Source organism: Thamnophis elegans, chromosome 7 (genome assembly GCF_009769535.1).
Source record: "Thamnophis elegans isolate rThaEle1 chromosome 7, rThaEle1.pri, whole genome shotgun sequence".
NCBI classification, from domain to species: Eukaryota; Metazoa; Chordata; class Lepidosauria; order Squamata; family Colubridae; genus Thamnophis; species Thamnophis elegans.
The window spans coordinates 16,862,272-16,877,432 of record NC_045547.1 but is presented as its reverse complement, the minus strand read 5'-3'; the positions used below and the strand labels follow the sequence as shown (position 1 = coordinate 16,877,432).

The following is a 15,161-nucleotide window of genomic DNA, read 5'->3' as shown; positions in this document are numbered from 1 at the left end:
CAGTTTGAAGTTCCCAGCACGGACAGCCGTTCTGCCTTGGGCTAGCCCCCCTTTCCTTGCAAGCACAAAAGCTGCAAAAATCGAAGAGCATTTGCCAGCAAAACAGTTTCTTCTTTCCTTCTTGCCTGAAGGATAAGAAAACCTGATAAGACGTCAGATGGAAGATCCTCTAAACAGGTACGTAGCCAGGAATTCGGAGGCAGCTGATTTTTGCTGCCTCCACCCAGCAAGCTCCTCCCAGGAAGCCCGGTGGTCAGGGTTTTTCACATCACTGGACGGCTGGTCCGACAAGATCGTATTGGCCGCTATGCTGTCTGTAAAGTCACCTTGGTCATCTCTGGAACCGGATTCGAGAACTGGTACCATGACATCCTTAGCTGGACGAACACAATGTGCTAGAATCCACAAAGATCCTGTAGAAGCAAGCACAGCAAATCCTCGTCCCCCTAGAGGGGAAGGCAAAACAAACTTTTTCAACCTGTTATGTTACCCACGCCAAATTGGGGTACGCCAAATTGGACAAATTCAGCAAATTGATTGATTGGGGCCAAATTGATTGACTGGGTACCCAAGAGCCCAAGAGCCCTCCTTTTTAATTGTTTGTGAAGGCAGTCCTTAAAGGACCAATCAACACGTTCCACAATGGCTTAACCTGTGGAATTGTAAGGAAGCCCATAAGTTAAAACAATGTTCCAAGTTGTACAAAATTGCAAAAAGGCCAATGAAAAATAGGCCGGGCCATTATCTGTTTTTAAAGAGAAAGGTTGACCCAAGGCAATAATGGCTGAAAAAAGATGAGAAATAACATGATTAACTGTTTCTCCTCATTGAGGTGTGGCCCAAAACACTCCTGAATAGGTAAAAATATATAAATGAATATACTTCCAGGGAGCCAGAGAGGGAACATAGGTGACATCCATTTGCCATAGTTCATTAGAGGCCAAACCATGGGGATTAACTTCCATGTCCCCAGAAGGGGATGTCCCAGAACATTCGGGGCAAGATGAATCTGCTCGGTGCCAACCCTCTGGCATTCTGGTGAAAGAAAAAAGTGATTAAAGAATGGATCTGAAAAGAGAATAGGTAAACATAAACAACAAAATCTGCTTTAATGGAACATTCGGAGAGAGGTCCAGAAAGGAACAAATAATTACGTATATGAGAAACAAATATAAATGCTTTCAGTCTTATAATAGTTGCTACAAAATAAAAAACAAGCCATGAAATTAAGTCAATCCTGGGTGTGATGTAAGCACCTGGAAAATCAAAATAAGTTGACACACATAATGAAAGTCAGAAATTTAGTTTAAAAGCTGTTGAGAAAGATTTAGAAAGCTAAAATAGCAGCAGCTAATTCTGAGTGTTGCAGGGACAACTGTATTGCAGGGTAGGAAACTTTCCAGATTCTGCTGTACGTAACCTTTCCTCTCTACTTACATCTGGTTCTGCTAATTAGGTGAGCTCATAGGTTAAGAGGTAATCAGCTACTGAGATCACAGCTTTTTACTGCACACGTCTTTACGTAACCTTTCCTCTATTCCTACAGCTTTGTTGTGTAAATAGTTTGGGGCAGCCTAATTGTGGTTTGGGGAAGTGTGGATGAACAGTTCTTTGTCTGGTTAATTATTTTTACCTAGATAATTGGTTTTACTATTTATCAGTTGTTTGTTTAGCAGAGATGGGCTTACTGATTTTACAGTAATCTTTGTTAAAATAATAACAAACAAATAGTATTTGATTGGCAACATAGTTTCTAGTTTTGGCCAATTATTTCAGTGGGGGAAAGAATCTCCTAGGATCATTATTAATTATTCAAATTCTTTTAATTCTTAAAATTAGAATTCTCAGAGTTAACAGATGAATGGCAAAAGGTGTTTCATCCTCGTGTCCTCTGTCTGGGGGGCATACCCTTAAAATCAAATCTTGGGTCTTATATGGGCTTTTTTATTGTTTTCACAACAGTAGCCATTCAAACATTCAGAGCTTATACATTGTCTACTTTATTTCATTCTCTTGTCCATTGACAGAAATGGCACCCTTTATTTATCTTATTTTATTTCTTAATTTAGGCAATTGCCTTCAATTCTATGATCACTATTGTCTGGAGATTGCATTCCTTGTATGTTTTTTATGGTGAAATTTGGAAAGTGCATCATTGTCAATTCTATATTATCCCTAATATACATTCTTTTAAAACAAAGAGTTATTGGAAAAAATAATGTGATTGAAAACATGCTTTTCGATGCTGGGAAAAGTAATTTGTAGGCTTAAGTACTTTGTTTTCATTTTTCACTGTAATTTTGGTTGTGGATACCAAGAAAGTTAATTGTGGATCTGTCCTCTTTTGTGCTTTGGTAACCCTAGCTATGCTGGAACCTTCCCTTGGTCAAAATTCAATTTCTGAAACTTCTTTGAATTATGAGTTGTTTTACATTACAGGTAGTCCTCAACTTATAACCACAGTTGAGCCCAAAATTTCTGTTGCTAAGTGAAACAATTGTTAAATGAGTTTGGGCACATTTTACAACCTTTCTTGCCCCGGATCAAGGATGTCAAATTGGTGGCCCACAGGCCGGATGTGTCATGCGCAGGCCACGCCCGCCCCAGCTCTGTAAATGGGAAAACCGGCACGAAACATCATGTGACGGCAACATGATGTGGCAAGTTTGATACATGTGCCCTAGAGGTTAACTGAATCATTGAAGTTAGTAACATGATTGTTAAATGAATCTGGCTTCCCCATTGGCTTCGCTTGCCAGAAGGCCACAGAAGGTGATCACATGAACCCCTGGATGTTGTGATCATCATAAATATGAACCAGTTGCCAGGCAGAATAGCAGAGTTAAGGTAAGGGACCTTGTAGGTCATCTAGTCCAACCACCCCTCAAGCAGGAGACCTATACCATTTCTGACAGATGGCTGCCAGTCTCTTCTTGAAAGCCTCCAGTGATGAAGCTGCTGTAACTTCTAAGGGGAAGTTTTTCCATTGGTTGATTGTTCTCGCAGTCAGAAAATTTCTCCTTATTTCTAGGTTGAATCGGTCCTTGATCAATTTCCCTTCATTGTTCCTTGTCTGGCTTTCAGATATTTTGGAAAATAGGTTGTCTGCCCCAGTCCTTCTTTTCATTAAATTAGACGTACCCAGTTCCAGCAACTGTTCTTCATATGTTTTAGCGTCCAGTCCCCTAATCATCTTTGTTGCTCTTCTTTGCACTCTTTCTAGAGTTTCAGCATCTTTTTTACATCATTGCGACCAAAACTGGATGCAGTATTCCAGGTGTGGCCTTACTAAGGCTTTATAGAGCAGTACTAATTTTGATCCAGTTACCATGGGGATGCTGCAATGGTTGTTGGGAAAACGGTCATTAGTCACTTTTTTCAGAGTTGCTGTAATATTGAACTGTCACCAAACAAATAGATGTAAGTCAAGGACAATTTATATATTCTGTTACTCTCTTTTCTTTGTGCCAGGAGACCGATGAGTTGAAGCTTATTTCTAGCTAGGATAATGCCTGCTCTCCCACTTCCTTAATCATTTTTCATAATAATTAGTCTCCCTTCTGCCCATATTGATTTATATGATGACAGAGGACAAAGTCCCATGCAGATTAAAAGTCCGTGCAATAAGAAATTGTTCGATAACATAACTCCTTTGAATGTTGTTCCCACGTCCCAGAATGATGACAGCTTTCCTTTCAAAACTGGGTCCCAAAGCAATCAGAAAGAACCCCAAAGGACTGGAGAAATATCATAAACTAGTGCTGATAACCCGGCATTGCTTGGGTATTTATTTATAGGGGGAAAATGTCTGGACCAAACGTAATTTCTAATGTGGTATTTTCCTCCTTACCAGAGGGAACTCCCTTGTGGAGTACTGCAAAGATGTTCCCATAGCAGCAGTAGAAGCCATTTTATGGCAGTACAGTAGAAGCCATTTTACGACAGTACAGTAGAATCCATTTTAAGGCACAATAGATTGTATCTTAACAGACACACACACCCTGGAGGGGTATTAGGGGCCTCTTACCTTCACAGTATTTGTTTCCAGAGAGTAAGTCATCTGTATACCAACTGGTTGAAATTGCTTGAGGCGTTCCAGAGGTATGCTGGAACACACACACACATTGCTTTTTATTCTGCCTTTCTTAATGTATAAGTAAACCAAAGTGGCAAACATACATATTACCGGTACTTCTTCCTCTTATTTTTCCCCACTACAACAACTTTACGAGGTGGGTTGGACTCTGAGAGATGACCAGCCCAAAGTCACCAAGATGACTTGCATGCCAAAGGCAGGACTAGAACTCACAGACTCCTGGTTTCCAAGCTAGCACCTTAACCATTACACCAAGCACTCTCCCTCCATTTCTATTGAAGCTCAGATGTAGCTATAGCATCGTCAGGCGGCCACAAGAAGTTCAATTTTCTGGAGATTTTCCTTGGGCCCAGAGAAGATATAGGGAAATGTCCATCACCTCAGCTAGAGGTTTGCAAGGCTTGCAAGTCAAGGAGAGGGCAAAGCTGCTTCCCTTAAAACCTAGCATTTGATAGGTGCAAGATGCATTGATGTCTCTATAGTTTTCTTGGTAAAATGAATCTGAATCAGAAAAGGCAGAGAAAGCCGTTGGCCTAGGAACCGAGAGAGGGCATTGCCTTGGGAAAACCTTGCAAATCTACTGAAAGCTAGACAAACGTATTTAGCTATTCCTTTCCAATATAAGAGTATATATGTAGCCTAGAGTTGAACTGTGGAGTCCTAGGTGCTCTCAGAAATTGGCTGTTTGCTTGCAGACATTTCATTACCCAACTAGATAAGATCATCCATAGGAATAAGTACAGAGTTTGTTCTCTTTTTGTGTAGTAGCTTGCCCTGCCCATGTTGCCTTCTTTCCTCTTTGGTAGTTCTTTAATTAGGCTGTTGTTTTCTGCTTCATTGTTTGTTTAGTGTTAATCCCTGCTTATCTGGATGTTGGTTATTGGAGAGGATTTATTCTGTTCTTTTTGTTCCTTTCTTAACCTTTTTATTGATTAGTGTGTAAATATGATTTTTCAATGTGTCTATTGACCTGATTTTTTGTTCCAGTGTAACAAATGCAATGCACATAGTGGATTGCTTGTTTAATTTGTGGCACAACAAAACTGCGCTCCACTAAAGCGCGCCCGATTAAACCGCGTCGCTGACGTCATCAGCAGCGCGACAACAGCGCCCGCGGAGAAAAAAGGGCGCTTTAAAAAGCGCTTTGAAAGCAAGCCGATTCAAGTTAAGGTAAGGGTTAGGTTTAGGTTTAGGGTTAGGTTAAGGGTTAGGGTTAGGGTTAGGGTTAGGTTTAGGGTTAGGTTAAGGGTTAGGGTTAGGTTTAGCATTAGGTTTAGGGTTAGGTTTAGGGTTAGGTTAAGGGTTAGGTTTAGGGTTAGGTTTAGGGGGGTTAGGTTTAGGTTTAGGGGTTAATTTTAGCTTTAGTGTTCACAGTGTGCTTTTTTCGTCGCGCTGTGATGATGTCAGCTACGCGGTTTCGTCGAGCGCACTTTAGTCGAACGCGGTTTTGTGGTGGAACCTGTTTAATTCAGATTTAGCAGTGTCGTACAGCTACAAAAAGCAAATGGGATTTCAGGCTGGATCAGTGGAAATACCGGTACCTTGTCCAAGTCATGATTAGCAATCATTCTTGTTAGGAATATAATTCTAACAGTTGGGTTGGCAATATATAAACCATGTAACAATGTTGTACCTGTTTCTTTAAGTCATACTGTAAAATGTGATCAGTTGCCTTTTTCCTCAATCGGATATAAGAGGGAGCCAGAACGACTGTTAGCTCTCTGTTCGTTAGATGCTGGACTGATCTGATCTGAGTGTTTTTGGAAGCTGGCTGTTAGAAAGTGCCGTGATCTATTGTAAGATTTGCAACTGTTAGCAAACTTTGAATGCTGAACTGATTATATGATACTGGACTATGTTATTTGGATTATCCCTTAACTGAAAGACATTGATGACTGACTGTCTTATCCGTGTATGACTTGGACTGTTTGATGGACTCTGATACCTCTATTTCCACGAAAGTAAAAGCCTATTAAACTGCAGTGTCTCCGTATCCTGGTTTTTGTGTTCTCCAACACAAGTCTCACAACGCTTCTCTGAACGTACTTGCTCTCCCAACGGGGAGCTTACCTAATAATTCTATTTGGGTTGGACAAGTATTGTGTTTAATTCAGACAAACAGGGGTTGGAAAAAGCATGTGGGATCCCCAGAGGATTCTATAGGTATGAAAAAAAAGGTATGAAAAAAAGCTCAACAGAATTGGGAACATTTCACTATTTGCAAATAATAGAAAATATGTCACATAGATAGTGCAAGAGCAGAAGCAAAGACCTTGAGATCAGATGATGGTTATATAGGGTAGGCAGTCCAGAGGTGGGATTCAAAATGTTTTTCTACTGGTTCTGTGGGAGTGGCTTGGTGGGCATGGCATGGCTTGGTGGGCGTGGCAGGGGAAGGTTACTACAAAATCCCCATTTGCTCTCGATCAGCTGGGACTCAGGTGGCAGAGAATAGATGGGGGTGGGGCCAGTCAGTGGGGCCAGTCAGAGGGGCCAGTCATATATTATCAGTCATTCTCTTATCAGTCATTGGCTTATGTGGGTATATGCATAATGGTTATCTTTTGAGAACTGAATGCAACCAAATTTCATTTTAATGTATGCTGATTAGTATACATTTAAAGTGACAATAAAGAGTTCTATTCTATTCTATTCTATTCTATTCTACTCTACTCTACTCTACTCTACTCTACTTTATTCCATTCCATTCCACTCCATTCTCTGAACGCATTAGCCTTAAGGAAAATTCCAGTGATTGAAAAATATTTTAGCAGCCATAAAAAAAGTTATGGCAGGAGTTTATTTACCTGTTCAAATACAACTCACTTTCCTGGTAGATGCATTTGTTAAGTGACTCCATTGGAATACACAAAGGACAGTCGTACCTGGAAACACCCAAAGAGAATTGAGCAGAGTATTTTGCTAAGTGAAGGACAAACAATGCTGTTATTCTCAAAACTTTATGTTTATCTTGACTATGTCCCCATATATGCCTGGGATGTATTTGAGTTGAAATACATTTCCTTTTGAACCAGTGGTGGGATTCAAACATTTTTACTATTGGTTCTATGGGTGTGGCTTGGTGGACGTGGCAGGGGAAGGATACTGTAAAATCCCCATTTCCTCCCGATCAGTTGGGACTCGGGAGGCAGAGAATAGATGGGGGTGGGGCCAGCCTGAGGTGGTATTTACCAGTTCTCTGAACTACTCAAAATTTCCACTACCGGTCCTCCAGAACTGGTGAGAACCTGCTGAATACCACCTTTAGTAGGCACCCTTCACTTCCAAGGCAAGATATTCATGACTATGTTTAGTGGGAAAGGAATATATATATATATATATATATATATATATATATATATATATATATATATATATATATATATATATATATATATATATATATATATCAAGGGATATATATACCCTGATGCTTCTACTGTAAACAGAATATTTGATTTTGCAGAAACGATCTTCATTATTGGGGCTTCTTGTTCTGGAATATCTATCTGAACCCTTGTCAGAGCAGTGGTGGCAATGGTGTGATCAAAAGACTGGTTTTCGTATGCCCTCAGGGGACAGTTCAATAGCCGTATGGAAATCACCACTTTGACTTTTTTTGAAAGCACTTTGAGGGTATCTATATTCTTGATGCTTTGCTGCCAGCTCCAAAGTATGGATTTGAGCTTCGGGACAGAAATTTATGGCTCAATCTTGGGCGAAAGCTAGATAGAACCAGACTTTCCCACCATGTGTCTTTTGTCAGCAGAAGCAGATTTAAGTTAGGGGAAAGTCACATTTTGGTGTTCCTAAGGTGTGAACTATGGTGCTGAAGAAGACTCTTGCAAGTCCCTTGGACTGCAAGGCGATCCAACCGGTCAGTCCTAGAGGAGATCAACCCTGACTGCTCTTTAAAAGGCCAGATCCTGAAGATGAAACTCAAATACTTTGGCCACTCAATCAGAAGGAAGGAGTCATTGGAGAAGAACCTAATGCTGGGAAAGACAAAGGCAAAAGAAGAAGGGGACAACAGAGAATGAGGAGTCACCGAAGCAGTAAAGCAGTCAGCGTGAGCTTAAATGGACTCCAGAGAATGGTAGAGGTCAGGAAGACCTGGAGGAATGTTGTCCATGGGGTCTTGATGAGTCAGACACAACTTCGTAACTAACAATAACAACAACAACAAAGGTGTTTCTAACAACAAGACCATTTTCACAGGAGATTCCCAACCACAGACTGTGGCTTCCCAACAATTCCTCTCAGTCTCACCCTCAGAAAAAGGTGTGTGTGTGTGTGTGTTTGTGTCTGTGTGTGTGAGGTGTGTGTGTGTGTGTGTGTGAGGTGTGTGTGTGTGTGTGTGTGAGGTGTGTGTGTGTGTTCAGAATGTCTTTGGTCCACGGGCTTCCTTCCATGACTATTACACCCGCTGGTGCTGAGATCCGGATCTCTCTCCTGGGACCCTGAGAACAGAATAGAATAACAAAGTTGGAAGGGACCTCGAGGTCTTCTAGTCCACCCCCCCGCCGCCTTAAGGAGCCGCTCAAGGACCCTATGCGGGGAGACGGGGCGGCTGGGCGGCGGCGCACAGGTGCCCGAGGAGAGCTGGAAGGGAAGGAGAGGCGCTCTCATCGGAGGAGGAGGAGGCAGCGGGAGGAGAGCCCGCCCCTGCATCGGGCTTGGCTGGGTTTGGGAAAGGAGAAAACGCGTGGACGAGACGACAGAGAAGAGTGCTGGGCAGCGGGGCGAGCGAAGGCAGGCAGGCAGAAAAGAAGGGGAGGGGGAGCCGGGGCAGATCGTGTAGCTGAGGAGCGAAGGGAGAGGGACGATACCTGCGGAAGGTGGGGCGGAAAGCAGCCAGGACACGGAGCCCAAAGCAGAAGGGGCGAGAAGAGGGGAAGGAAGGAAGGAAGGAAAGATAAAGAAAGGAAGGAAGGAAAGATGGAAGGAAGGAAGGAAGGAAGGAAGGAAGGAAGGAAGGAAGGAAGGACGTAATGAAGGAAGGATTGAAGGAAGGAAGGAAGGAAGGAAGGAAGGACTGACTTCGGGATAACTTCGATGTTGGTGCCCCGGAGCAGCGACCCGGCGCCGGCGAACCCTTGCAGGCGGCAGAGCAGGTGAGCCTCGCGGAGGAACCGAGCGGGGCGAGCGCTGCTACGGCAACAACAACCGCAGCAGCATGTTCGTTTCTTCCGGCTTCGACTGAGGCGGGATGAGGACCCTCGCGTTCCTTCTGGGCAAGGCGCTAAGGAGAAGGTTTCGCCTCCTGCTGGTCTTCGGGCTGCTCGCCGTGGGGCTCTGCGCAGCCTACCTGGAGCTGGTGGTGCTGGCCGACCGGAATGGACACCCCCTGAACCACCGTGAGTGACCTGGGGTCGGTGGATGGATGAGTGGGTGGGTGGTTGAGCAACGGGATCCTCCCTGCTGAAGTAGGGCTTGGAAGGAGTTGGTGGTCCCTACAGGGGCCACCTTGGCATAAAACTGCAGGGCACTTAGTCCACCTGGCATATAAGGTTTCCTGCCTAGGCAGGGGGTTGGACTGGAAGACCTCCAAGGTCCCTTCCAATTCTGCTATTGTCTTGAGTTGTATTGTGTTGTGTTGTGTTGTATTGTATTGTATCTCTTTTCAGCCCTGTCTTTAGAAACCTCACAACTTAAGAGCGGGGAGCATCTTGGTAGGTGCCCTGAAGTTACCACCTTTCCATCCTTCTCAGTGAGCCAGGATAGTAGTTCTCCTGGGGGTTGGAGGTGACAGAACTCCACAGGTTGGCATCGGGAGGGCAGGTGGTGGCATTGTCTGTGTTTGTAATTGTACAGGCCCCGTCAGCACTTCATCACAGCCCAACATATGCCATGGCAACATTTTCCCCTGCGATGGTCCCATGTGGTTGCCTTCATCTTATCTCCCCAGCCCAGGAGCCCTTAACTCATCCTTTCCCTGTATTTCTAACAACACTTCTCCCTTTAGAATAGAATAGGATTCTTTATTGGCCAAGTGTGATTGGACACCCAAGGAGTTTGTCTTTGGTGCAGATGCTCTCAGGGTACATAACAAGACAAGATACATTCGCCAAGAATCATAAGGTACAACACTTAATGATAGTCATGGGTCACAAATAAGCAATTAATATCAGGAAACAATATCGACATCAGTATAAAACATAAGGATACCAGCAACAAAGTTACAGTCACACAGTCATAAGTGGGAAGAGATGGGTGATAGGAACGATGAGAAGACTAATAGTAATGCAGACTTAGTGAATAGTTTGACAGTGTTGAGGGAATTATTTGTTTAGCAGAGTGATGGTGTTCGGGAAAAACCTGTTCTTGTGTCTAGTTGTCTTGGTGTGCAGTGCTCTCTAGCATCGTTTTGAAGGTAGGAGTTGAAACAATTTATGTCCAGGATGCGAGGGGGTCTGTAGATATTTTCACGGCCCTCTTTTTGACTCATGTAATGTACAGGTCCTCAGTGGAAGGCAGGTTGGTAGCCATTGTTTTTTCTGCAGTTCTAATTATCAGTTGAAGTCTGTGTCTGTCTTGTTGGGTTGACGAACCAAACCAGGCAGTTATAGAGGTGCAGATGACAGTCTGCATTATAAGATACAACGACCGTGCGGGAGTTACGTGCCATATGAGTCACCCCTGTTCTTCGTGGGGTGGGGAACCCATGACAAGGATGGCAGGATGTTGTCTGACAGTACAAATGGTGAGTTCGATGCTGGGATAACTTTTGCCAATTCAAGGATAGGTGGATAATAGTTGGGTTTTCCCAACTAAGCAGTGGGGAAAATGCCTACAGTAAGGCTTAACGGGGCAAATGTAAATACACACAGTATTTAGGGTGCTGTTAGTGTGAAAATGCCTATTATTATATGATGGACTAAACACTTATACAGGTAGCTCTCGAATTACAGTTCATTTAGTCACTGTTCAAAGTTACAACAGCACTGAAAAAAGTGACTTTATGACCATTTTTTCACAGAGACAACTTTGTGGCATCCCCATGATCATGTGATCCAAATTCAGATGCTTGGCAACTGGCTCATATTTATGACTGTAGCAGTGTCCCGGGGTCATGGGATCACCTTTGGCGACCTCCTGACAAGCAAAGTTAATATGGGGAAGCCAGATTCACTTAACAACAGGGTTAGGACTGGGTTGGCTTAGGACCTGGATATCTACGGGACCGTCTTCTGCCACATACCTCCCAGCGTCCGATAAGATCTCACAGGATGGGCCTTCTCCAGGTGCTGTCAACTAGACAATGTCGTTTGGTGGCTCCTCGGGGGAGGGCCTTCTCTGTAGCTGCCCTGGCCCTATGGAACGATCTACCCCCAGAGATCTGGACCCTCCCCACTCTCGCGGCCTTCCGAAAGTCTATTAAGACCTGGCTTTTCCGGCAGGCCTGGGGCTGTTGACCTCTTAAATGAGGTCTAGCCCCACTAAGGTTGAGTGCATGTTGTGCATTTTTAACTGCCTTGTCTCTCTATTTTTTAAAAAATTTTAGTATTCTTTTAAATTGGTTTTTTTTAATGTAAGCCGCCCGGAGTCCTTCGGGATTGGGCGGCATATAAATTTATTAAACAAACAACATTAAACATTACTAAATTATCAGCTGCAATGATTCAGTTAGCAACAGAGGCAAGAAAGGTCGTAAAATGGGGCCAAGCTCACTTAACAAATGTCTTTCTTAACGACAGAAATTTTGGGCTCAATTGTGATTGTAAGTCGAGGACTACCTGTATTAGCATTTCATTTAAAATTAGGCAGAAATGTAAGGATTCTGGACAAGTACCTAGTATGCAGTCCTTGACTTACAACAATTCTTGACTTAAAAGGGTTTGTTCAGTGACTGTTCAAAGTCACAATGGCACTGGAAAAAGTGATTTATGACCAGTTTTCACACTTATGACCATTGCAGCATCCCTAGGGTCACATGAGCAAAATTTGGCCACTTAGGAACCAGCGTGCATTTATGATGGCTGCGCTACTCTGGACTCATGTGATCACCATTCGTAACTTTCCCAGGTGGTTTCTCACAAGCAAAATCAGTGCTATCGTCACTTCATGATAACACAACTCACTTAACAACTGCGGCTATTTGCTTAACAACTGTGGCCAAAAAAAAGACCTAAAATGGAGCAAAACTCACTTAACAACTGTCTTGCTTATCAATGAACATTTTGGACTCAATTGTGGTCCTAAGTCAAGGACTACTGATACTGTTTTCTTCTGCATGTCCAGTTGATCCAAAAAGGGACCAAATGTGGTGACAGTGTTAAGTTGGGGCAAACCATCTTAAAATGTCTCTGGTAATAGGTTGTGGTCCTTCTGTGAACTTTCCAAAAAACACTTTGATTCATGTCAGAGAGTGCACAGTGTGACTATGTGAGACAACCCAGGAGCAAATACAATAACCAGAGGTTTGTATTTAAATAGTGGTTTTATCTTCAAAGAATATATACATACACATACTTTAGTCGGACCTCAAACAAACAGCAATTGGCAATTACAACATGGAGGCACACATGGAGGGAGAGATACCCCCCCCCAGCAGGGCCGCTTCTTATTACAGGCTCTTAAAGTAATATCAGCCCCCAAATCTTGCTGACTCATTCCCGGCATTACATCATCGTAGCAGGGGTTCAGCTCTTAAATCTTTACCCTGACAATTCAGAAATCTACCTTACCCATCGACTTCCTTTCTCCTTCTTCATTCGACCAACAGAATAGCTTTTGCTTACCTATCATCTGTTCATATTACTGTATTTTTCAGAGTATAAGACACATCTTTTTCCCTCAAAAAAGAGGCTGAAAATCTGGGTGCATCTTATACACTGAATACAGCATTTTTTGCTTCCCGAAACTCCTCCCCCTTCACCAAAATAGCTGGGCATAGCTTTTAGAAGGCTTTAGAGAGCTCCTGGGGGCTGGGGAAGGCAGAAATGAGCAAACAAGCAGCCCATTTTGCCTCCCCAGCCCCCAGAAGCTTCCTAAAGGCTATCCATGCCCTTTTTTTTTGGACAAAAAACAGGCCCATTTTTGTGAAAAACAGGTCATTTTCTGCTTGTTTTTGCCCCTGCCCGCCCCCTAGGAGCACTCTACAAGCCTCCTAAGGGCTATTCGTGCCCTTTTTAAAAAAAAAAAACAGGCCAGTTTTCGTGAAAAATGGGCCATTTGGGGAGGTTTGCAGAGTGCAAAAACTTTTTTTTAAGAAAAATTCCTCTTCAAAACCTTCCTGCATCTTATATCTGGTGCATCTTATACTCTGAAAAGTACGGTATATGCTCATAAGGTGCAGGTTTCTGCCTGTTGAACCATCATCTCAAGGGAGCAGTCTTTATTTTTTCCAGGAGTGATTGCTTAGTTCATCTTATTATTAGCATTTCCATCTTTGCAAATCATTTATGTCTTTCTTCCTACTCTGTCTTTCTCAATTTCATACTTATAGAATGGAAAAATAACTGCTTTACAGATTGTGATTTTTCTTGCCATACAGATAACCAAACTTATTCGTCATAAATTTGTCACTGCCTTTCTCCAAGCATTCAGAGACTGTTCATATTTTTCCTGCCCCCGAAAACCATCAATTGTTATCAATTCACTAAGCCTGCTGGTTTGAATGTTGAATGTTGAATGTTTATTTCATTTGTATGCCGCCCTTTTCCCCCGAAGGGAGACTCAGGGTGGCTCACAACTCAAACCAGGGAAGGGGGATACAGACAAATTAACAACAACACAAAAACAATACATAATTTAAAAACACGCAACAATCATACCATTCGAGATAGGGGCAACGGTTCTTTAGCCCCAGGCCTGTCGGAACAGCCAGGTTTTAAGGGCTTTGCGGAAGGCCTGGAGGGTGGAGAGGGTACGAATCTCCATGGGGAGTTCGTTCCAGAGGGTCGGAGCAGCCACAGAGAAGGCTCTCCTCCGGGTAGTCGCCAGTCGACACTGGCTGGCGGATGGAATTCGGAGGAGGTCTAGTCTGTGGGATCTAATCGGTCTAGTGGAGGTAATTGGTTGACATTACCTTTGTCTTCCTAATATTTAGGATTAAGCCAAATTTTTCACATTCCATTTTAATCTTTCAATGAATTCTTCTACGTTGCCTTTACTTTACAACTAGGAAAGTGTATCTTTAGCCGTTAGGGTTTCTGTGGTCAGTTTTAATTCCAATTGTCACCTTTTCTAATCCTTCCATTCTTCTAAGGCAGTGATGGCTAACCTTTTTGTTGTTGAGTGCTGAAAGCGCATGCGCGCCCACACCCATAATGCAATGCATGTGTGAACAGGAGGTGCACGCACATGCATGGTGGAGCTTAGCTGGGGCGAAAGCTCACATGCCTGCAGAGAGGGCTTTGCGTGCCACTTGTGGCATGTGTACCATACGGTTCCACCACAAAACCGCGGTCGACTAAAGCGCGCTCGACGAAACAGCGTACCTGACGTCATCACAGCGCGATGAAAAAAGCACGCTGTGAGTGGTAAAGCTAAAATTAACCCCTAAACCTAAACCTAACCCCCCGAAACCTAACCCTAAACCTAACCCTAAACCTAACCCTTAACCTAACCCTAAACCTAACGCTAAACCTAACGCTAACCCTTAACCTAACCCTAAACCTAACCCTAACGCTTAACCTAACCCTAACCCTTAACCTAACCCTAACCCTAACCCTAAACCTAACCCTTACCTTAACGTGAATCGGCTTTCTTTCAAAGCGCTTTTTAAAGCGCCCTTTTTTCTCCGCGGTTGCTGTTGTCGCGCTGCTGATGACGTCAGCGACGCGGTTTAATTGGGCGCGCTTTAGTGGACCGCGGTTTTGTCGTGCCATGGTACCATACGTTCTAAGGTATTTGCTGATAAACTAAACAAATATAGGTTCAACATGCATCGGTCCTCGATATTTTGAATTACTTTCAGTTTTTTTCATTCTTTTATTTTTATTCTCGTTTATTTATCAATGAATATAAAGTTCCTAATATTTTCTGGCTTATTAGTTTCCTTTTTTTTAAAGGAAACAATTGCATCAACTCATTCAAGCTGTCTTGAGTTGAAACCGAATGC

At 43.2% G+C, this 15,161-nt stretch overlaps 1 protein-coding gene across 1 annotated transcript in view; it reads left to right on the top strand.

The window, feature by feature from the left end:
* Positions 1–9,305: 9,305 nt before the first annotated feature.
* Positions 9,306–15,161, top strand: part of B4GALNT3 (beta-1,4-N-acetyl-galactosaminyltransferase 3) — a 109,229-nt gene continuing 103,373 nt past the window's right edge. Inside the window, exon 1 of the mRNA XM_032221107.1 lies at positions 9,306–9,453. Within this exon, the coding sequence (XP_032076998.1) occupies positions 9,306–9,453 (148 nt within the window). The remainder of the gene's footprint in view (positions 9,454–15,161) is intronic.